The sequence below is a fragment of the Drosophila arizonae genome, chromosome 4 (assembly GCF_054131065.1).
Source record: "Drosophila arizonae isolate 15081-1271.41 chromosome 4, UAZ_ARI_1.0, whole genome shotgun sequence".
Lineage (NCBI taxonomy): Eukaryota > Metazoa > Arthropoda > Insecta > Diptera > Drosophilidae > Drosophila > Drosophila arizonae.
The window spans coordinates 7,507,957-7,533,237 of NC_142924.1; the positions used below are offsets into that span (position 1 = coordinate 7,507,957).

The 25,281-nt window shown below is 38.2% G+C and overlaps 1 protein-coding gene across 6 annotated transcripts; it reads left to right on the forward strand.

Moving 5' to 3' along the window:
- The first annotated feature begins 86 nt into the window (after positions 1-86).
- Tsp66E (Tetraspanin 66E) lies at positions 87-25,241 on the forward strand. Of its 6 annotated transcripts, none has more exons than XM_089467915.1 (8): positions 87-426; positions 779-869; positions 17,332-17,444; positions 18,507-18,605; positions 19,767-19,805; positions 20,049-20,177; positions 23,554-23,913; positions 23,977-25,241. In XM_089467915.1, exons 3-8 carry the CDS (start codon positions 17,379-17,381, stop codon positions 24,124-24,126), a joined length of 843 nt encoding a protein of 280 aa, XP_089324041.1. In that variant the 5' UTR covers positions 87-426; positions 779-869; positions 17,332-17,378; the 3' UTR covers positions 24,127-25,241. The 6 variants fall into 6 exon arrangements, with proteins under 6 accessions (XP_089324041.1, XP_089324039.1, XP_089324040.1 ...); XM_089467913.1 differs by having other exon boundaries at positions 87-373; XM_089467914.1 differs by lacking the exon at positions 87-426 and adding an exon at positions 440-721.
- Positions 25,242-25,281: the final 40 nt, after the last annotated feature.

Consider the following 25,281-nt stretch of genomic DNA (forward strand, 5'->3'; position numbering starts at 1 on the left):
GTAAACTTGCTGTCCGCGCCTCTGGCTTCAGCTCTTTGAGCTTGTGCTTTTGAGCTCCAGCTCTCCAGCTCTCTAGCTCTGATGTTGGGCACTTCAGTTTCAGTTCGCGTGCACGGGCCAAACAGTTGACATAGTGTTGCTTGCGCTCACAGATTCGTATCGGGGCTATATTGAAAGCGAGCATCGCAGTTTGCAGCCGTCGGTCGTAGTTGTTGTCGTGGTCGGAATTGTTGTTGTTATTGCTGTCATCGCAGTTGCGTCTCTGCGTGCGTGAGTGAGTGAGTGTGTGTGTGAGCCTGCCTAGAATCGCTCAAGCGGGAGTTGGCTGTTACTTTGCTCTCAGCCTCCAGCATACGCTTCGTCCAAGCTTTCGGTGCGTCTCTTCTGGGTGCCTACGCGCCTCCAACTCTGTTTATGTGTGTGTAGGTGTGTGTGAGTGTGTGTGTGCTGCTGATTTTGTGTATAATTTTTTGCGCGCGCTCAATCAAAACAGATCCCAGTAAAAGCAGCCATAACAAAACTGAGCAGAAACCATCAATGAAAATTAATCTTTAATTTCAATTAATATTCGAAGCAATCATTTAAACATATCACGCTACCAATACGAAAAACTAAAGCAAAAAACTTAAAAATAAATTGTTGGCTAAGGTTAACAGAAACAGAATACAATATTTTCAGCTGTCTACACAATGCATGAGAATAAGAAAACATACATACATATGTATATGCATAAATGTATACAAAATAAAATGCTCTAAATTTCCCACAATCATTGCAGCAAACACATCAACAGGACCTTCGTCGCTTTACGCATCCTCTTTTTAATATTCCATAAGCTCGCTACCGAACGCGTGCTAAGAACTTTTCAGGTAAGCTTGACTTTTAGTTTTACACTCATGCATACATATATATTTTCGTATACGTGTGTGTGTGTGAGCATGCATAAATCAAAAGAGCAGAGCAAGCAACGCCAGAGAGTTTGATTCTGCTGCTGCTGCTGCTGCTGCTGCTGCTCAGCAGCTGACACCCAGCCACCCACTTGAATCGCCCACACCCAGAGCAGCTACCCCAATGCCCAACCCAAGGCTCAGTGGTGGATACGCACACGCTTTTGCGTCGTTGCCTTCTAGCTCTTCTCCGATTGCTGAATGCTGCTGCCTCCCCCTTTCGCCTATGCTGTCCGTGTGTGTGTGTGTGTGTGTGTGTGAATGTGTCCAACTCCTTCTGCTTTAACATCTCTCTCTCTCTCCTTCTCCTTTATTTACCGTTGCAACTTGTGCCACTTTTCAATTGTCATTTACGCGTCACTTCTTTGCGGTCTTCACAGTATTTTATCTCTTCTTCTGCTCCTCGTTTTTGACTGTGTTGTTCTTTATTTTTGTTGGGTGCAGTGAAAGGCTTGCAAATACTTTCGTAGCCCATTTGCAGTTGTTGTTGTTGTTTTTACTCTTTTTGTATTTCTTGCTTGCAATTTCGTATCGTTCTTTTGCGCATTTGTAGCCATTCGCTTTTTGATCTTGAAACTCGTGCTCTGTCTCTCTCGCTCTCGCTCTCGTTCTCGCTAACTCTCTGCTCGGCTGCTGCTGCTTCTGCTGCTGCGAACGAGTTTATCGAACAGGAAAAATCATTAAAGCAATTCAAATTGTTTATTGAAAAGCAACGGAAAGCAGGGGACAGCGGAGAAAAAAAAAGCGAGAATCGACAAATTCGTTTTTTTCTGTGTTTGTTATTATCTCTCTTTTGTGCTGATTTTTGCAAGATTTGTGGACTCACTTTTGTTGCTCTATTTGCAATTAGCTAGTTAAACTGTTCTAAACACAAGAGGCATGCAAACTTGTGTGGACGTTATGGTACGCTGTGAAGTGAAAGACCAGCTAAGAGGTATCTTAAATATTTGACATATTAATTATCCAATATTTTTATGAAATCATATTTGTAAATATTTATATTGCAAAATTTGGTAGTTACTTTCTCTGTAGCTTGTTAACGGCTCAGCTCTTAGTCACACTACTTAATCAGTGCTATCAACTGCTGATTAAGCTGAGCACTAGATAGACAAAGGCCTTTAAAATCAGATTTTAATTGATTAAACAATCGAAACGTGGCTTAAAAGCAGTTGCAGAACAAAGCTGGCGTATAAAAAATAACAATAAAAAATAATTAACAGATAACACAGCTGTGCAATAGAAATATATATCTAGGCATAAATAATTGCTCTGTGAGTGGTAAAACAGCTCAGTCGATATACATGTATGTATGTATGTATAAAGTGTTGCCAATCAAGTAGACAAAGTTTTTCGTTCGTAATTCAGTTACCAAACATCCGCATAAAGGCTGTTGCAAGCCGCAAGAAGAACACATCAAGCATGAAGTCAGGGCTCAGGCTCAAACGTGCAACATAATTCAATTAGTATAGAGTGCGAGCGAGACAGCGATACAGATAGAGGGAATCGCATAAAAGCAGCCGCAGCGAAGCGAAAGGAAGTCGCAATGGTCGCTAGAGGGCGCCACCTGACTCAGCCTGTCTGCCCGCTTGCCGAGGGGCGGCACTTGAATTCGCCGCCGAAAAGTAGCCAAAAAATCAAGGAAAAAAATAACAAATCTTTGAGCCAAATTGGCGACACTTTGCACTGTTGACCCACATAAAAGAAACTTTTAAAAGTTTATTTTTTTTTTAACGTAATTTGATAAACTTCTTCAGTACGAGCGCTTCGCAAAGTTTCAAAACTTGATATGAAATATACAGGCAGACAATGGCCGCTCGGCGCTAATAAAACTGACATGAAATATGCTACGGCACGAACTCAAGGTGATCAACTCTGAGGTATCTGTAGAAACGTATCTGCTCGAAATGTATCTGCATTCGGGCGGGCAGCGCCTGGGTTACGGTCACGATGCGTGTTGCGCATTGCATATTTTATGGTAACTCGAACTAGTTGCCCTAACTCTTTGCCACTTTCACACCAGGGCCGGGCCAGCTAAGCTTAGCTTAACACGCCACGCCCCTCGGCAATCGCCGCCGCCCACTGGCATTTCTCACAGTCAGCTAAAATTACAAAGTTTGCTTCAATTACAGCAGCCGCAGCGGCAGTCACTGCCAATTGCCATGTGTTTGCCCCAAGTTCAGTGCTCTGGTCAGTAATTAACAAGTAAGAACGTTGCAGTCGGGCGATACCGATTGCAGAAGACTCATTCACAGCCCAAACGCTGTCAACCAGAGTATATAGTGCAATTTTCAAGTCTAGTACGCAACAAAAAACAGGGCATGATCCCATTAAAATTGGAAAATCATCGATAGCTATTGCTATGATCATTGCATAATTGCATTCAAATTACATGCATATGTATATAATTTATACAATTTTGACTTTTAATAATATACATGTATTTATATCCATATATTGGATACCGGCTTCAAGCTAACAGCAGATCAGCGCGATTTTCCTATGCTTGTGCACACACTCATAGTCTATTCTATGCGTACAGACAAAAGCGCGCCTTTTCTCACATTCTTAGAATTTCGATTGATTTCTGGACTTTCCGTTACTGTAGTTTTGTCTGATGACGCTCTCTTATTAAGCTATTCTATTTTAGCAGCTGAGTGATCGAGCAAAACAATGGCGCGGGTGCTAAGGGCGACGCAAGTAACGTTAGAGTAGGGAGGTTCGAACCTCTATTATGTTTTTTTTTTTTTCATACATATTTCGTTTTTTATAAAATAGATATTTTATTGGGAAGGTGCGAGCTTGACTGACTGGCACTTAATACTTTTCATTTTCTTAGTCGAATAATTTTATAAGTTTAAATTTGTTTCTTCTTAAATAGCCCTCAAATACATATATGCAAATACATACATATGTATATATGTAAGTCTGCACGCATAGCATCAAGCATTCCAGCCTTATACACGCGCTCATTTGTATGTGTGTATGTATGCACACATAAATGCGTACTCTAGCATATTCTAAGAATCTCGTTGCGATTGATTTGTCTTTGCATTGTTTTTGAATTTCCAGCCGATACACTGGCTTTTCTTTGCTATGCGGCGTCATAACAATAATGTGATTTCGTTTTAACTTCTATTGATCGAAACGATGCGGTGGTGCTGTAGGCTGAAGCGCCGACGACCATTATTTTAGCTATTTTGACAAACATGCTGTTTGGGTTGGGTGCGAGTTCAAATCCCGCGGAAAACACTTTTTTTGTAAATTGCAAATTTTTGTTATTTTAGCTTCTTTTAAATTTTTTTAAATTCATAAAAATGTTTCTTTTTGTATTATGAATATCTATTAAGCTTATTTATATGTACAAATGCATAAATAGATGGCTGACGCATATAAATGTCGCAATACGGGCACTGTAAATGCCGATTGCCACGCCCCTAGTGGCCGTCGACTCCTCAATTTTAGCCAGTTCTTAGAACGAGCAACCGGTTACCTAAATGCAAAATTTGAATTCTTACGCTCAAAAAATGTGAAAATTACAGGGTATTTTTCGATATGCCACGCCCCTAAAGAGGCTTAAAAATTATTTTTGGGGCATCGATAGAGGAGGCTACCAGTAACTTAACTATCCAAATTTGAAGCTTCTAGCTCTTAAATTGTAGGAGATATAAACTTTTGCGGTTTGCCACGCCCCCTATGGGCGGACATATATCTACCATAGCTCGTTGGACTTGGGTGATCAACCCGCGTATATATACCAAATTTCAGATCTCTAGCATCAATAGTGCCTAAAATATAGCAGAATTCGAAAAATCACTATATCTTCAGGTCCGATTTGCCACGCCCCTAAGGGGCGTAGATATATAATTTTTTCACCCATCTTCATAGAATTAAAACATTAGCTTACGTGCAAAATTTCAGCATTCTAGGTTTATAACTTTAGGAGATACAGTTTTGTCCGATTTGCCACGCCCCTAATGGGCGGAGATATATCCGCCATAGCTTGTGATCTTGGGTGGTTGGCGCGGACCTACATACCAAATTTCAGCTTTCTAGCTCTTCAACAAACATGATTTCTGGTATATCGGAAAATGCATTTTCCGATTTGCCACGCCCCTAGTGGGCGGATCGGGAAAATTTTAACACTTTATAAATCGGAGATATACACGAGTATGTGTTCCAAATTTCAAGTCTCTAGCTTCAATAGCGCCGAAATAGATTGCGTTCATACGGACAGACGGACAGACGGACGGACAGCAAGACGGACATTGCACAAAACCAATATACTCATTTCACTTTCGTGAATGAGTCTAAAAATCAAGCCTCTGTCTGCAGGAAGACCCGCACAGGCACACAGAGAGCTATCAGAGTGCGTTTATGTGTGTGTGTGTGTGTGTGCTTGCTTGAAGTTCTCACCAGCTCTTACCTAACTTCCCATTCTTAATTGTGCACAAATCATGGGTCTACATTTCATTGTAACTACTGCGAATCCATTAGATCTCTTTTGCCCATAGATACTTCTATTTCCTTAGAGCCAGCGCAGTTCATTTAGCGGAAATCGAATACGCTGCACTTAACTGCTGCAATTCTTTCTCTAGCTCTAGCTATGACCCCAGGCCTTAAGCCATTCGCCTAATCACTTTGGCTGTCCCTCTCGCTCTCTCCATCTCTATCTCTCTCTCACTGACTCCGCTGTTGCCTTTGTGGCTTAGGAGTTGCCACAGCGTCACATTCGATTAGATTAGCCTTTGTTTGTCATTGTTGCAGCAATGCCAAATCCCTAAATGACCAGTCTCTAACGTTTCACTTGACAGCCCATTGTCTTAAAGCACAAACTTAATTCAATTAAGTGTTGTGAAAGTGTTAAATTAGCTAACTTCAACTTATGAGAATCGCATAGAAAGTCTGGCTTTTTCTGCTGCTTATAGGATATATGTATTCTTGTCAGTAATTACATAAATTTCTATACATTCATATATGCATACATTGACACATACATGCAAATCTACTCATACATGCATGCATGCGTTACTTTCATTTGGAAAGGTAACTTATTTAACTGAATACATAGATCATTAGTTAAAATTTCAACAGTACATGCATGCGCTTATATATGCAGGCATGCATACACACATCAATACATGGATACATGTGCACCTATACGTGCATAAAAATCTTAAATTTCCTATAAAGTGACAGACTCAGGCTCAGATGTGTCATGCATCTCTATATACATGTATATGCATCTATATACCTAAATATATATACATATATCATCTATGTACATATGCATATGCTCAAAGGCATCCATGCAAACATTATTCACATTACTTACATCCCATAAATTAGCTATAATAAAAATTTAACTTTCTAGCTGCTGGGCTGAGCTTTGAATGAGTTGAGTGAGGCAACACAAGTAGATCTATACATAAGTACATATATTTATATGCTATGCAAGAGTTCTGCTCGTTTCTACTATCACAACAAACTTTAAGTTCAATTTCAATTGATGAAAGTTTGTCTATTATCAATTAGAATTAAAATTCCGTCTGCACTGAGGGAAAATTAAATGTTTAAATGGCTTAGGCTTCGGCTTAAGTAGATTATAATCGAACACAACTTGGGGCGCAGTGCCCTGTGGTCAATTTACAGGCCAGCAAAGAGAAATAAATGTTAGTTCGATTTTCTTTTCGGGTGGCATTCCGTGAGGTAACTGCAGAGCAGATCAGGTGTGTAACAGGTAACAGGTGCTGGCATCGTTTAGTGCCCTCTTTAATGCGCGCTGTCAAACGCTTGATTAATGAATCAAACTACTATAACAACTAAAGGCACCCAAAAACAGGAAGTGGCACAAAATATAAAAATATTTACTTTCGCATGAAAAAAATACAAAATAAAAGCAACACAAAGAAATGGCTTAAAAAAATGGGCGATTGCGCAATTGAGTGTGCGTAACTGCAGTCATTGTTGCGGCAGCTCTTCAGGTAGCACAGACAGGTAACTGGCGACAGCAATTAACTGCGATGCTCAATCAGTTAAAGATTCGGAAAATATGTCTCAATTTGTGGGCTTAAACTCCCAAAAAATAAATTATAAACTGCAATTGAAATTGATTTTAAGCATGGGCATAGATTACAGAGTATTTTCAGTTTACCTTTTTTGTTGTCTTCTTTTTTTTTTCGATGTTTGTTTGTTGTTTCTGTAAATGAAAACACAAAAAGTGAAAGTCCGAATGGGCGACTGCTGCAACAGTGCATATTAATTTGGCTTTTAGTTTTTAATCATAGCCGAAAGACAACGAGACGGACAAAGCTGGCCTAAAGCCCAAAAACATTGAAATAAAAAACTGGTCACCCTTAAGCCCTATTTTCAGTTTGTTGTTGTTGTTGTAGGCACTGCTGCGGCTACTGCTAGCAACTGCGCATGTGTGGCTCAGTTGGCTCAGGTTTTTCCACATATTTGCAAGCTGATGTAATACTTATAGGCGCACAACAGCGAGTGCAAAAAGTTTTTGCACTTGCAGCAAGTGCATTCAACTTGGAAAACTTTATTTGTGCATTAAAAGAACTTTATAGTTGTCTATTAGCTTATCTATATAGATCTAAGCCCTGAAAAAAGCAGGAAGTTTTAGCTAAGTTTTGCCGTCTGAAAATCTCCCACATAAATTTGCAGCAGAAACTTTTGATGCATGTGTGCATGTGCGTGTGTGTGTGTGTCTCTTGGCAACGCCCGGCAATGTTTCATGCTGGTTGCAACAGCAGCAACTAGCTGCAACAGCAGCAACTGGCTTTTGATATGGTGCGTCGCACAGTGGAGAAGTTGCACCCATTTCGGTGCAAAATTTCAAAGCTATGATGCAATTTATTTATCTAACATACATTTATTGATTTTTTGTCACGCCTTGTGCCCACATGGCCCCACTGTGCAGCTCCAACACATCACGTTCACAGTTATTCCAGCTGCATTTCCCAGACGCGGCGAGTGTAAAATATTGCAACATTTTCGGGTGCCAAAACTAATTGGCCAACGAAATCGAATGCGGCCAACATTTGCAGCAACGCATTGACACATATCGCCTAGCCGAAAAGGCCCCAGGGAAGTCAGTCAAAAGGTTTTCCGTACGTGAAAGTTACCCAGCCGCAAGATAAATAAGGTGTAAGCGCATTGAACTACGCCCCAAAAAGCTTTAAAGAAAGTTCAATGATCATAAGCGAATTTTATCCCAAAGCGGCAGCCAGAGGCCTAACCAATTGGCTGGCGAATGTATCTGTCAGATACACACACAGGCGAGTGCAAAGTATCTGACAGATACACACGGACTGCAGTTGGGCGCAAATTAAATGCGAGAGTTTTTATAGAAATTAATGTGTGAATATTTCACTCTCTGAGACCCGCAGCTGCGTTGCGCTGATTGTTGTTGTTGGTTTTCCTGTCATTATTATTGTTGTTGTTGTTGCAGTTGCTGCTGCTGCATGACTCAAAATGTAAATGATCTAAAATGATCTACGTGTGGGCACCTTTACGCGTAGATGCCAGAGGCTCTATGTACTCGACAAAAAACAGAAAACCTCTTCAATCACTCTCGAGTGGGATCGGGAGTGGGAGCGGTGCGAGGGTCAGCTGTGACTTTAATGGAAATTTATTTGCATCTGTTGTGAATTGCGGTGACAGAGGGCGTTGCTAGTTGCAGTGGCTGGTGTAGTTGCTGCAGTTGCTGCAGTCGCTGCAGTTGCTTCATTGCCTCATTAGAAATGCCTCACAGTTGCGTTGCTCTCTTTTTTTCTGTATGTGTGGCTCACACGGCGTATGCGTAATTTACTCAACTCAAGTGCTGCACGCTCATCTAACTTATGTACACATATCAGAGGCAGCCTAACATTGCTTTGTTTATGCTTAATGAAGATCTCTTCAAAGAGTATCCATTAGTGACTAAAGAGCTGTTCAGAGTTACTCTATGGTAGCTTGTGGCTATCTAAAGGGCTTTGTTTTATTATCTCTATAGAGCTGTCAGCATCTCAAGAGCAGTGTATATGGTATCTGAAAACAATGGTAGTCTATTATTATTATATGAGGAACTATTTCTAGGGAATTTAATATTTTATTACGAATTTTATATTAGAAGAGTTAATATCCTCATAAATATAATTTGCAGAATATCTCTGAGCATATATTTTATTTTATATCTCTTAATATCTAAGGAGCTGCTCACAGGCTATATCAATATGCTGCAGTCTTTCAATATTCCTAGGGTATTTACTATTTCAGAGAGAAATTTCATAGGGTATCTTAACAGCTAACAATGCTCCAGTCAGCAGCATCAGACTACGTCATGCATTGTCGCTTGACATCTCAAGAGCTTTTCACAGGGTATCTCTAATGCAGTACCCTCCCACTCCCACTCCTTCTCTCTCCCCCTCTCTCCCCCTCACACTCTCTCGTTTACGTTCTCGCTTGGCACTCAACCAAATTGTTCATTCACCTTCATTATGTGCGGCGCAGACAATGCGTAAAGAGGCTCATTTTTATTGATGAAAAGTGAAAAATGTGACACGAAAATAAAAAATATAAAGTACGATGCGACTGACATAAGCATTCGCTGCTGCTGCTGCTTCTTCTCTTTTTTTTTTTAAGTGAAATAAATGTATGGAAGTATGTCAACAATGTTGAGAGCTTATGGCAGGCGGAATAACTCGTTCAGCGACAGCAACAACAACAACATTAAGCAGAAATATTAACTAGAGCAATAAGCAATGAGCAATGAGCAATGGGCAACTATAGCCCAGCGAAATAACTGGTCTAGTTCTGAAAGTTTCACTTTTCATACAAATGAAAAATAAAAATAAATAAAATACAGTTAGAAATAAGTTGAGCTGGAATACATATCTAAATAAGCACATATATTTGCTTAGCATTTATTTGTCTATATATAAAACATTTATAGACAGCTCCAAAAAATTTGATATTTGCTTTGCAATTTTACCCAAAATTGGGTCATTGTCTGTGACGTTGACGCGCGACTTTTATTTCTTGACCAATTTAATGCTCGACCCGTACACCCCACACCCAAAATCATGTTAAAATTTTGATGAGCCAGCAGCTCTGTGCATGTTATGTTACCAACTCTTAAGAGTGTGCTTAGTGATGAACAAAAAGATACTCATTAAATGAACTCAATATAAATATTATTTCCTAGTGAGTCTGCTTCTACTTCTACTTCTACTTCTACTTCTACTTCTACTTCTACTTCCAGTTCAACTTTTACTTATATTTCTTATTAGAAATCGACATATACTTTTACTTCTACTTACGAGTACAATGCCTCACTCACTAGGCTGCAAACCGGTTTTAATCTAAGTCGGTTCGTGCCCTGAATTCTAATTAATTTTTTTTATTATCATTCGGATCATGAGCTAATCCAGCTGTTTAAAGAAAAACAAACTGCTTGAGTCCAGAGGAGTAGCTCAAATGACAATCGTCTACAGTCTGCAGCTTCTATATTTATATTTATAGCGAATACGTAGACATCAAGCTAAGCTAAGACTTTGCCTTACCTCACACCTTCTCTTAGTTGATTAATGCTCTACATTCTATACTCTCTTCTATGACCCGAATTCCATTTATTCAATCATCAATCAAAACAACATTACAATTTAATTATTCAGCACAGTAGCAGCAGTAGCAGTCGGGAATACCCCTACTGAAAATGCTTTGTACCAAAAACATAAAAACTAGTTACCCGAAAAAAATCTCGCACTGCGTTGCTAAATAGCTCGATTTGTGTCTCTCTCGGGGACGGAAAGACTGCCTGACTGACGGCCTGACTGGCTGCCTACATGGCTTGGCAACCCGCCCGTTTGCACGGCTGCCAGCCATATTTCAATTCAGCTTCTGTCTGTCCATGCGACAGATGACTCTGGCTGTGTTTGGTCTCGTAATCATGGCTGGGGCGTTGTCTGCGCATTTGGGCACATGCCACGGTCCAGAGCACAGATTGTTCGAGCTCGAGTCGGAGCTAGAGTTGGAGTTGGAGACTGTCGAGTGTCAGGTGTTAAAATTTGCTCGGCTTCACGTTTGCTTTCATATTTTGTTGCTCGTCTTCTAGCGTGTGACAAGCGAATGGCAAACAGAGCAAACCTTTTGCGAGCTTCTCTCGACCATTGACCCAAAAACGCAAAGATAGACGCAAAGCGCCTTGGGCAGACCTTAGATGCAAACTCGTGCCGGAGCACCTTCAATTATGTCAATTAACTTGGTGCCTAACCGAGTGTTATATAAGCGGGCAGACAACTAACAACGACAACAATTACAACAACAACAACCATTTGTCAACTGCACAAGTTGAATGACATTAGGCAGACCAAAAAGAGACAAAAATTAAATAAAATTACATTTGCTTTTAACAATTGCTTTAAAGAGAGCATTAAATTTCGTCAAATTCACATTTAGTTAAAAATGTTTCAGCGCCATCCTTTTTAGGGTGTCACCAAACTGAAGCTAAAATATTTTTGCAATTTTTTTTTTTTATGCAGCTAAAATTATGATTTTATGCAAAAGAGCTAACGAGCCGCAGCGTAAATAAAATTGATGATGATGCCGGCTCATTAAGTGAACCGGTATATTGGTTTCGCACAGTATTCGTTGTGCAATTGAGGATGAGTGGAAATGATATTGTATATAGATAAACTATATGTTATTAGACGATTCTTCTTTTGAAAGCTAGGGCTTAAAAGTTTGATAACTTTACATCTGATTTACAAAGAGACCTATAATAAATACGCTAAAAAAATATATATATATTCACATATATTATCACACGCACATTTTTTTTTTTTTTGTCCGTAATAAGTATTATGCAGTCGTTTACCTTTATTTTACTCCATTTTTGCACAGCTTATTTCACATTTTGCATTTGCATTAATTAAGCGAGACACAGCTCGCTTTATATTTATAAATAAATTGATTATGCGGCTCGTGCGGCAACTGAAACCAGCTCAAATAAATACGCGAAGCCCTCGAAGTTGCCTGATTTAAATGGCTTTAATACCAGTTGGTTAAGTTTTGGGCTTTGGCATACGAGTTGGAGCCAAATGCCGCATTTTTAATTGGGGAATTCTTGCAACAGCCTCCGCTGTGACGACACCGAAGCAGGCAATCAATTTTAGGTATTCAACTTTGGCATATTAAAACAAATATCTTAAAGTCTAAAATACAAATACACACACACACAGACAAGCACAGAGCTACTTGTATGTGTTTTAGTCAATTTTATGCTTGGCTCAATATGATAAAAAACAAATTGGATTTTGTCAAAGATATTTTTGCAGCAAATTTTGATTCAAAGATAAGCAAAAAACTGCCTTGCATGAAATTTATGAAAATTAATTCCATTCTGGCAGCCATCCAGATAAGTTTTATTTTCATGCTAAAGTTTGCGCATACATTGAAGAAGTTTATCCGGCGTAGCTGGGGCCGAAATGAATGCATGGCAAATTGAAAGCATGATTGTTATAATATCTTCAGAAAAGTTTAGCCCTTCCCCAATCAGCAGGCAGTCAATGCTTGTTTGAGCTGATAATCATCATAAAGCGAATGAATCAGGGCCAATTAGACAATCAGTCCAGTTTTACAACAGTCATTCATAGTGAGTTCTTCATTTAGTCAGGCAGTGTCTGCGTTAGCAAATCACTCAGTCAGTAATTTAGTGGCATTAAAGCAATCATTTATTTACTTAATCTGTCATTCAGCGATTCGATTATTCACGGTCAATCTTTATTGGGAAGTCTTGCAGTCAGTTTTCCAGTAAATCAAATCATTCGAACAATCAGTCAAGAGATAATAAGTATTTTTTAAGGTAAATCTATTTTTAAACAGAGCTCTTCAATCAGTCAATCACTCAGTTTGTGAGTCGGTTATTCCATCAGTCAGTCAAGCAGTGTCATTCAAGTTAGTAATTCAATTAACCACTCAATCACTCAACTCATCATCCATTCGTTCAGTCTGTCATTCAATCAGCGTATCAATCTGTCCCTCATACAGCGATTCATTCAATGTTTCGTTCATAACCAGCTCTCCAATACATATATTAGATTATTATATGCATTTGTATGTGCCCCAACAAGTTATCCGAATACAGCAAAACTTTTAATTAGCTCTCCCAAGTTCTCTTCTTTTATTTGCTCCGTTCACAGAGACTCAAACATATGCCTGGAGCAGCTCTGGTTTTTTGTTCTTATATAAGGCACTAGCAGTTCCCACATGCCTGCAATTGCCAACTAAATGAAGTAGTTGAGTATGATATATGTTAATTAGGAGTGAGTGCAGTGGAGGGGGGGGGAGTGGGGATTATCCCAAGCCAACTGCATTTAACGGTGCAGATTTTGTGGCAATTACATAGTATGTGGGAATGGAAGGGCAGATAGACGGGTGACGGCAGGTATCATGAGCAGACCCTGCTGACCCAATTAAGTCTCATTATAAAGTAAATCATTTAATTGCAGAGCACAAGCCACCCAAAGAGCAGCGGAGAAGCAGCGCTAGAGAAATGTAAATCTTTCTCACGCTGAAGATGAGCAGAAGCCGCTGATGGAAGAGCTGAAATAGAAGCTGCAAGCACTTTTGGTTTCATGAGCATGAGAGTTTGTTTTTATTTTCTTTGGTCTTTTACGATTCTATGCTCTGAGCCGAACGAATTGTAGTTTCGTTCCAAAGTAGAAAGCATTGTCAATAAATACAATTTCTAAATTCTTGGCAAGCAGACGAGGCGACGTGACAAGTACGACTGAGCCCCCCAGCTCAGCCCTTTCAATGAGAACGAAACGAGTCCAAAAGAGTCCAAAGAAATCATTTATTTTCGTCTAAGACTAGACTTCAAAAACTTGTACTATGCACGCTAAGAGCGAGCAGCAGTTAAAGAAGTTTCAACATGTTGCAAAAACAACAACAACAACAACAGCAACAGAAGAAAAAGAAGAAGCAGAAAAAACCTTTTAACTTTTGCCTTTTAATTAATACAACTAACGACTTTCTTTAACCCATTTCGAGGCGCAACAACAAATAAATTACCTGCGCAAGTCTCTCAGCCACAGCCTCAGTCTCAGCTCTCAATCTCATCTCATCGCATCATTGTAATAGAAATTTTAATCACACTTCAATCCAACCACCGCAAGCCTGCACCACCATCGCCCAAAATGTGCATTGTACGACAACTTTCTATGGCAAATAGCAAGATGAAAACAACAAATACAAATACAAATAATAATAAAAAAAAAATATTAAATTACATGCAAGCATTTAATTGCGCACTTCATAAACAAATGTTTAACAATAGCTCTCCTAGTTTTTGCCAACAAATTTGCAATTCATTTCTATGCTCGCTCATGCATGCGTGCAGTGAGCATATTGGCTTTCTTGTAATATCCGGGTTGGCTCAGAGTTGGCAGAGAGTTATCTATCGATATATTTGCGAGCAGTCTCTGGCTATATATTAGACTATATATCTGTCTCTATATATTCAGACTATTTTCTATGTCAAATCTTCTGCATCTACTCATTTACATACTCATATATATTCCTTCAAAGTCTTCTCTACAGATTGATTTAGAGCTAAATTTAAAAATTCCCTGCAGATCTTGACGAATTGAAAGAAAAAGCGAAATATATCATGTTATAATCAACTATCATCATATGATAAAGTGAAGTTAAAAAGATAAGATAGGCACAGGATAGACCTCTAAGCTTTAGACCTGAGCGAGTATGCTGCAGTCAATCTGCAGCGTTATACAACGAGCTTCGCCGTATTGTTGTAGTCGGCAGCTAAATCGAATTGTATTCCAGTTATATATGAATAAATAAATATGGCTTGCCAGCAGATTGTATCCACAGTTATCTAGCTAACAACGCTGGAAGTATTTGCACAAAATGCGACTTAATTAGAGTGCAGAGCGGAGGACCTTAATTAAAACTGTATGCCAATTTCGATAGTTGAGTTGCCAAGGCAGACGCAAACAGAGATAGAGATGAACGCAGCGAGGGGAGAGTGAGAGAGATGTAGCTAAATAGATATTAAAATATGCCTCGAGTAGTAACTCGAGTTTCGAATTCTCTCTTTGATTAGCTGTGGGAAAATGTGCTAATATTTTGCATGCGCCACTTCAAAGCTAATTGCAAGAATTTAACGCAGCTGTATATATGTATGTGTGTGTGTGTGTGTGTGTGAGTATATCTGTATCTATGCTAATGACAAGCACTTAGCCACTCGCCTGGCATATGTGAGGCAGCATAGTGCACTGGGCGGCAAACCCTTTGAGGGCTTCTCTGTCTGTGCTTAAACCTGGCGCACCGCAAAGCTCTTATCAAACGGCAAATGGCAGACAAATGGAAATGTGATTAGGTTATTTTATCATTAACTATGCAGAATATGTGTTGTGTAATTTCGTATTAATTATTTGCCATGTTCTCTCAATGTCAGTCAGCCAGCAGTCGCAATTTTCGCAAAATTCATAAAGCTGAGAGAGTTTTCTCAGCTTGCTTTCAACAATGGCCAAAAAAAAAAAAAAGCAATTAAAAACTTGGCCTGTTTTTATTTTGTTTTCGTTTTTGTTTTTGTTGCTTGCCAACAAATTTTCCACAGACAGAAAAATTTGCCTAACTGTTGAGTGGGTGGCCGGATGTTGGGTTGTCGGTCATAATCAGGGCTATGGCTCCATCTCGCTCTCTCTCTCTCTCTTTCTCTCTCTCTCTCTCTCTCTTTCTCTCTCTCTCTATCATTCTCTCTGTGTATGGCAGCATAAAACCTTTAAGCATTTTAGTACCTGCACTCGGCTTGTACTGGATTACACTTTGTGTGTATATGCCGGTGTGTGTGTGGGTTGCCAAAGGATTATGCTGTCGGAACAGAAGGAGGTGCTGGCAGCAAGGAGCTGACTTGCTTTTAGGCCAAACTTGGCAAGCAAAATGTTTGCCAGTTGGCAACAACAGAAATAGCAGCAACAGCAGCAGCAGCAACCACAGCCTCTGAGCCGCTGACTGTTCTACTTTTCTAGCATCAATGGCTCGTGACATTGTTTGTGTGCGCTGACACACACACACACACGCATACAAACTGCGTTTATGCATTGTGCAATTCATGAAAATCTCTGCATTAACAACATTTTCTAGCAGTTTGTTGGCTTTAAAGCTAAAATGTGAAGCGCAGCCAAAATAAATTTTCAGCTGCAGTCAACTTCACGCACTGCCGGCGTTGGCTTCACGCACAGCCGCAGCTAACTTCACGCTCATGCACATTTCATTAAAGCCATTTCCCGATCAATAAAATTTCGTTAATTGCGCAGCATAAACGTTAGCATAGAACTAGGTAAGGCAGCAAAACATGTTTATAACAAGTTGAAAGTGCTCGAGGCGAATGAGCACAGCTCTTGGATACTCTATGGGCTGTTCAGAAGATGAATACAGTTAATAAAACTTGTTTTTGTATGCCCCGCGCAGGGTATGTACACTGATTAGCTAATCTAAAGCGTGGCCTAAACCATTGATTAGGCAATGGGCAAATATTTATGCTCGTATTCATTCATGAGCCTTAAGAGTCAACATGGCCCATGCATACTTGAGATTATAGGGTATATGAAACATGCTGCTGCTGCGGCTGACGCAGGCAGCTGAAAAGAAAAGTGCCTATGAGCGTCAAAGCATGCTTATATGGAATGACACAGAGAGTGACAGAGAGGGGGAGAGATAGAGAGCGCGAACGAGAGAGAAGTAGGTAAGCCAGAACCGCTCTAAAGTAGTTGCTGCTCTTAATGAGAAAGTTCATTTGGCTTATGAGACTGTCACAGGCAGCGCTTTAAGTCCGAGATTGAGCGAATGAAGAATTAATTAAACTAGTTGAGTTCGTTAAAAATTAATCAAGTTAATTGCTGAAAAAAGAAGCTGGCGATAGGGCAACAGCTGGAACAGAAGCCCAGATAGAGATAGAAAGGAATATGAGTTAAATTTCCATTTATATACGGCAATCAATTAATATATATTAGAGAAGCTTTACAACTCATTAACTTTTAATTAGAATATTTGTTAAGTTAATTTTTTAGTCATAATTTTCCCTTTCTTGTTTTACTTCGCATATGAAATTTTGTACGCCAGCTTCACATGTTAATTTATTAGTCACGGACACGAACCATAGTTCAGTTGATAACTACTAAAGTTGTCAAGCGCGCGCACACACACACACATTTCCATTTTCTTGTATATTTGCTTTTCCATTGAACATTTTATGCATTTCCTGAGACTTTCCTTTGTGTGGCACTTGAAATGAATGCAGAAAGATCTTAATATAATTAAAATTAATTGTATACATTATACTGACATTCTTTTTTCCCTTCTATTCTAATTGCAGCTCGAGTTTGTATTAAAAACAGCCCCAAAATTTCGAAAACATCGAAAATGGTCTTCGATTGTGGTGTTTGGTGTGCAAAGTATTTGCTTTGTATACTGAATTTCATATTTTTTGTAAGTATGGAAAATTAAATAGTTTAAGCATAAACTATAAAGAAATGATTAATTTATATAACTGTTAAAAGTTTTGTATTTAAAAACAAGATACTCCAAAAGGCAATAGCAATTAAGCAACTAAAAACTATTTATTAATGTTAAATTATTTAGTTCAACAAAGCATGAACAATATTTTACATTTTTATCTTTATTTACTCTAGAGAAAAAATTTTTTGCAATTAATTTGCTCCACATAAATTTATAATTGTCCATAAATAGATAAAAATAACATATTAATATATTTTAGTGAAAATAATATACATAATAAATAAAAACATTTTACAATAAATAATATTTTTTAAATTTAAATTTAAGAAATAAAAGCGAAACATTTCTAGATTAATTATTAATTGCAAATTCATTCACAATTATCAGCAGCAGTTAACAACAATAATAAATGACTTTCATATAATTCCAATTATACTTTTATTTATTATTTTGCTTGCCATATTTAGAGCTCAAAAACGAACAAATAAATAAATGGCGAATTAACTGATTAAACAAGGCATAAAAAGAAATATTTCAAATATTTATTCAAAAATAATTGTGCAAAAATTTCCCAAGGGAAACCCGTTTGAGCTGCGGCTTTTCTCTTATTTGTTTCTCGATTTATTATTTATTTAATTTTTACAGTTTTTTATCTCTATCTCTTGCTCTCTGGTGGGGCTTTGGTTAAATTGCATTGCAAATTGTTGCTTTTGGAGGCGCGGCTGCAGTCAATCAAGCAAATCTCTGCGCATGCGCAGTTTTTTCCACACTTGTGTGGTTCATTGACTTGACAGCAATTGTTGCTCTCGCTGTTGTTGTTGCTCTCGCTGTTGTTGTTGTTGTTGTTTATCGTCATAATCATGAACAACATGAAATGCAATCAACATGACCGAGCAACATAAACACAATCATGTTTTGTGTACGCTCTGTGTTTTATGCTTACAATTTGCATGGCAAGCCAAGCTGAGGGTTACTTTTCCATAATGTGAATTACCTGCGAACACCTTTTTTCGTCTATTTGATATCTTGCAGGTGCTAGGCACAATTATATTCGGAGTTGGACTATGGCTCGCCGTGGATAAACACTCGCTGATTGCTCTGCTGAAGCTCGTCGAGAGCGAACGCATCGAGGTGAGTATTCATAACCGATTCCAGGCGAGAGTCGATGGGGGAAACACCCCAAACAGAAGGAAAAGAAACCCCAATCCCCAAATCTATAATGTTATTACCTACTTTTATTTTTCATAAGTAACTGAAGTGCAGGACAAAAAAAAAAAAAAAAAAATCAACCCCAAACATAGCAGTATATTCAATCTATTTGTATAGTTGAGCTCTAATTGCAGACTAGTCCCCCAACAATATCACGTGCACCGTAATTGTTGACATTGCCCCAATGGAAAATTAGACAGAGTAGCTCTAGGCAATTAAAGTGCAGCTACATATGCGTAATATACGCTTTAATACAGAAAAATAAAGAGCTTAGCCATGTTTGACTAGGACAAATACAAAATTATAGCTTTGAACTTCTTTTTGATAATTCTCATAAAAAATAAACTTTATCAGTCACTTAACAGTCTAAAAAAATTGTGCACAATCATATTACATTGCTCTGATTAAAAATTAAAAATTATTGTCGTACAGTGCATGCATATAAAAGTACATTGAAAAGTACCATAAAATTCTATACAACCCTCTTTAATTATAATAACAACGCATTTGAGAGCTAAACTTTTGATAGGCATTGCAAACCGCAATTTCCGTGTCATAGGAAATGCGAAGCATTCCTGCGGACGGATAGAAAATTCCAATAGAATAGCAATGAAAAGAGGTAAACTGTCTCTGGTTAGCCTTCATTAGAGAAATTGCATATCTGATGCATTTTTTGCTACCTGTAATCTGCTAGCTAATGAAATATCTCAAATGTTCGACTCTGGTGTATATATAGAATGAACTATATATACATATATAAAGGGTAATATTGGCATTGGTAAATTCTGCTGCGCAGTTGCATGTCATGTCGCAACAACAGTTACAAATTGAACGAAGCTTCGAGTCACTAATCAACCCACAGAGACAGGAACACACAACAAATGGATTTCGGAATACAAATGCACCAAGGCGCACAAAGTGCATGTCCTCGCTGAACGTTTTGCTAATGAGAAACTGCAATTGCAGCCATGTAAAGGCTAATTGACTCACTGAACTATTGCGGCATTGTGTGGGTGTTGCACGCTTTGGTCAATGAACCGCGTTTCTCTGACAAAAACTTTCAATTCAAATTTCATTTTATAGGTATTTATGGCCCACACGCTTTTCTTTTTTAGCTCTTTGGTGAGTACTTAAGTATGTCATAGCTGTCATTTGTGTGTCAATTGGTTGAGATAACTTCACTTAATTTAATTACAAATGTTGCGAAAGCTGCGCCAGTCGAAAGGTTAATTACAATTACGTATACGCCGTATCGTACGCATTCCTATGCATTTACATACGGTCCGAAAGTGGCTGACGACAAATTTCAATTCCAATTCTGACTGACTGAACTCTTCTTCCTCTCTTTGTTCTCTTTTCATTTAGCATTTTACACAGACTCAGGTCATAGAGCAAATGGCTTACGTTCTGCTCGTCATCGGAGCCGTGATGTTCTTCTTGAGCCTCTTGGGCTATTTGGGCGCCATGCGTGAGTCTCGCTGTCTGCTTTCCACGGTAAGTGTTTAGATGTTCTTGTAACAGACTTGTAAAAAGATACAGATAAATGGATACAAATACACAGATACATGTATATAGATGCAGATACATGGATACAGATACATAGATACAGATACATAAATACAGATACATAGATACAGATACATAGATACAGATGCATAGATACAGATGCATAGATACAGATGCATAGATACAGATACTTAGATACAGATGCATAGATACAGATGCATAGATACAGATGCATAGATACAGATACATAGATACAGATACATATATACAGATACATAGATACAGATGCATAAATACAGATGCATAGATACAGATGCGTAGATACAGATGCATAGATACAGATACATAGATACAGATACATAGATACAGATGCATAGATACAGATGCATAGATACAGATGCATAGATACAGATACATAGATACAGATGCATAGATACATATACATAGATACAGATACATGGATACAAATACAAAGATAGATGTATATAGATACAGATACATGGATACAAATACACAGATACATGTATATAAATGCAGATACATGGATACAGATACAAAAATATTGATACATACATACAGATAAAAAGATACAGATACATAGATACAGATACATAGATACAGATACATAGATACAGATGCATAGATACAGATGCATAGATACAGATGCATAGATACAGATACATAGATACAGATACATATATACAGATACATAGATACAGATGCATAAATACAGATGCATAGATACAGATGCGTAGATACAGATGCATAGATACAGATACATAAATATAGATACATAAATATAGATACATAGATACAGATACATCGATACAGATACATAGATACAGATACATAGGTAAACATACATAGATACAGATACATAGATACAGATACATAGATACAGATACATAGATGCAGATACATAGATGCAGATACATAGATACAGATTCATAGATACAGATACATAGATACAGATACAGGGATACAAATACAAAGATAGATGTATATAGATACAGATACATGGATACACATACACAGATACATGTATATAAATGCAGATACATGGATACAGATACATAGATACAGATACATAAATATAGATACATAGATACAGATACAAAGATACAGATACATAGATACAGATGCATAGATACAGATGCATAGATACAGATGCATAGATACAGATACATAGATACAGATACATAGATACAGATACATAGATGCATAGATACAGATGAATAGATACAGATACATAGATACAGATACATAGATACAGATACATAGATACAGATACATAGATACAGATGCATAGATACAGATACATAGATACAAATACTCAAATACAGATACATAGATACAGATACATAGATACATAGATACAGATACAGATACAGATACAGATACAGATACAGATACAGATACAGATACAGATACAGATACAGATACAGATACAGATACAGATACAGATACAGATACAGATACAGATACAGATACAGATACAGATACAGATACAGATACAGATACAGATACAGATACAGATACAGATACAGATACAGATACAGATACAGATACAGATACAGATACAGATACAGATACAGATACATTATTTCAGATAGAGATACAGTCAAACAATCAAAGAGCAAACAATACTCGGAAACAGATACAGTATCTTGGTTATTAGTAACTCACAGATATTCATGTAAAGAAACAGTATCTCTGCTATTTCAGACACCAGATACAAAAAGAAATACATATACGTTTATATACAGATAAAGTACTTCCGCAGCTGTAGATACAATTCTTAGAGAGCAACATAGACAGACACAGATACACAGACATAGCCATAGCTATGTAGCCATAGCTACATTCAGCTGTTGCCCAATCTGAGCTGTTGCATCACAAGATTGGCGCCGCGGGAGACATTTAACATAACAACAACAACAACAAATGCAACAAAAATTATTATTCATTGCACGTTTATGAAAACAAGTTGTGAATTTTCATAGCTTAACATTAGATATTTGTTATTGGCTTTTCATGGCAGTTGGCTGGAAAATCGTTTGGCACCCAGAGAAAGTTGTGGCTGTTGTGGGTACACACACACACACATGCTGTAGGCCTTCTTTTCGCTGATCTTAACATCTGGCATTTCCATTTCGGAACGTGTTTTCAGCCGCTGAACAAGTGTCGTGACAAGCCCTTCACTTTGGACTCTGTCTGTACTTGAACTTGTGTGCTTGGAATTGTAATTTCACTTGAGCAACAAATAAACATGTAGATGCACAAGCACACACACACAGAAATACATATATATATATATATACTATATATAGAGATCTATATATCTGTTGAGGGCCCAATCCTAAAAGAAATTTCTATGATAAAGCAACGTCGTGTGTCGGCAATTAATAAACAGTTTATCACCTGGCTTGGCTTGGCTCGGCTTGGCTCGGCTTGGCTCGGCTTGACTTGGCTGGGTCATTACGAGTGCTTTACACACTATTTATAAACGGGGCTAGACTTAGCGGGGCTTGGCCATAGTTGATTGGCAACGCACTGGGCGCTTTGTGGGTGTCACATGCGTACGAAGTGCTTTTGCCCTTCGTTTGAAATGCTCTGCAAAAATGTATGAAATCTGTATGCACAAAATTGAGCACAATTTGCAGTAATTGAAGCGAGGGCAAGGCCGGCGTGGCGGAGCATGGCCAAAACTGTCTTAGCATTGGTTATTTTTAGAGAGTGTTGCGCCAATTATCAGCACTCTGGAGTCTCGCGAGTCTCTTTAAAATGCCATTTGCGAGCCGTTGTTAATGCTTTCAGTTTTCGGATACATAAAAGCAATAAATGCTCAATGATAAACTGCAGCGTAGCTGAGCTGAACACCGATTGGGTTTAGGTTTGGGTTTGGGGCCATTCTATTTATTTTTAAGCGTATTCATTGAGACACATTAGCTGAAAATGCTGCCAGGCGGAACATGGAACTTTATCAACCCGAAACCATCGCGACAGCAGCAGCCTCAGCAATAGCCGCAGCAGTAGCTAAAAGCAAAGAGAGCTTATAAAACATGCATAGCAGCATTTCAAATTGACCTTCAGCATTTAAGATTGGCAACGCGGCCTGCAGCGCACATCTCCATAAACTCACACACACATGTATGTGTCCGTGTGTGTGTATCTAACGCATGCTGCACATTTGGCTCAGGGTCAGACTTATTTTTTTTTTGTATGCAATGCGCACGACTCGCCCACATAAATACGTATACATACAAATCTGTGAAAATTGGGTCAGCGGCGCGTATGCGTAATATGCGCATTCTTTGCCATTTACCAACACTGATTGGCTTCTTTTTTTGTTGAATCTCCACAGTACGGCACCCTCCTCATACTGCTGCTGGTCGCCGAGCTGGTGGCCGGCGGCCTGGCCATCTTCTACAAGGAGCGTGTGCGCAGCGAGAGCAAAAAGTTTCTGCAAACAACAATCACGACCTACACGCTGGGCGAGAACATGGATGCCAGTTCGCTGATGTGGAACCAGCTGATGGGCAACTTTGGCTGCTGCGGCGTCAATGACTATCGCGACTTTGATGAGTCGGAGGCGTGGAAGAATACCAAAGGCAATCGCACCATACCCGATGCCTGCTGCAGGCTGAAGGACGTCGCACAGCTGGTGCCGCGCGACGAGGACTGTGCCACCAATCCCAGCGAGAGCAACAGTTACTACATGAAGGTGAGTGAAGTGCGCTGAACTAGATTACCTGAACTGTTTCACAATATCTCGATCTGATTGCAGGGCTGCTATGAGGTCTTCACTGAGTGGTTGATACGGCAAAGGGAGCTGATCATTGCCGTCATTGTCACCGGTATTGCCCACCTGGTGCTGGTCATACTCGCCTTTGCGCTATGCAAAGCTTTTGCCAAATACGACGATATGCGTCTGTAAATTGAGTTCACTGTTAAGACTAGCCAAAAAGAAAGTGAAGAAAAACACACACACAGATAACAGGACATTCCAATTAAACCAAGACAGTGAATGGAAACCGCTTAAGAGAGTATTGAACAACAGCAACAACAACCCTAACGAAAATTGAGTTGTGCTCAAAAACTTTAAATGCATTTCCCAGCCCTCACACAAGAATAGAAAAAAACTTTTACTCTTAAAAAAAGAAAAACAAAAAAAAAAAAGAAAAACAGAGGAAAGCATAATGAAATAATGAAAGATAGTTAAACAAAAATATTTAATCACTTTGCTAGAAATGTTGCTCAGAAAATATTGAAAAATGAAAAACGTTTTAAGGGAAGATACAAAGAGAAAAAAATATTGCTACGCATATTTATTTGTGAATGAATCGAAAAAAAAAAACCTGTTTTGATAGCAGTTTTAGTTCTTAAGTAGTATTCTACTATATACATATATACATACACACTTACACACACACCTACATATATATATGTAACAATTTTTAGTAATATTTCATTTAAAAATCATGTGCAACGCTGACTCTTCGCAGACGAGGCAAACGGCAAAACCACTCAAATGCATCACAACAAATATTAAAATAGAAACAAGAAAGCGAAAGCGAAATAAAATTTTGAAACACATCTTAACGAAATCGAAATTGCGATTTTCAATATTGAAATATTGTACTTTGTGTATTAGATCGTAAGTCCTTCATATATATATATATAAATATATATTTAAGTTTTAATTTTAGTTGTTTGCTATGGCTATATTCAAGTTTTTAACTACGTATTGAGCGGACGCGAAACATCAACGTGCTAGGCTCTTTTTTTTTTTTTTGTTAAAAATGAATGTTGTACATTTTTGAATTCTATATATATATATATAGATATTTATATATATGTATACACATTTACACGTACATCATATATAAATATACATATATATACATAACTATTATTAATGCATATTATAAACACGTGTCTGTAGTTTACTTAATGTACTTTTGAAAGCAAGCGAAATCCCCCTAACTGAAAATTGAATAAATATACATATAAACAATAAAAAGTATGAAAAAAAAAAAAAACAAAACAAAACCAGGGAAAATAAATTCCAAAATACAACAAATTTAAAATG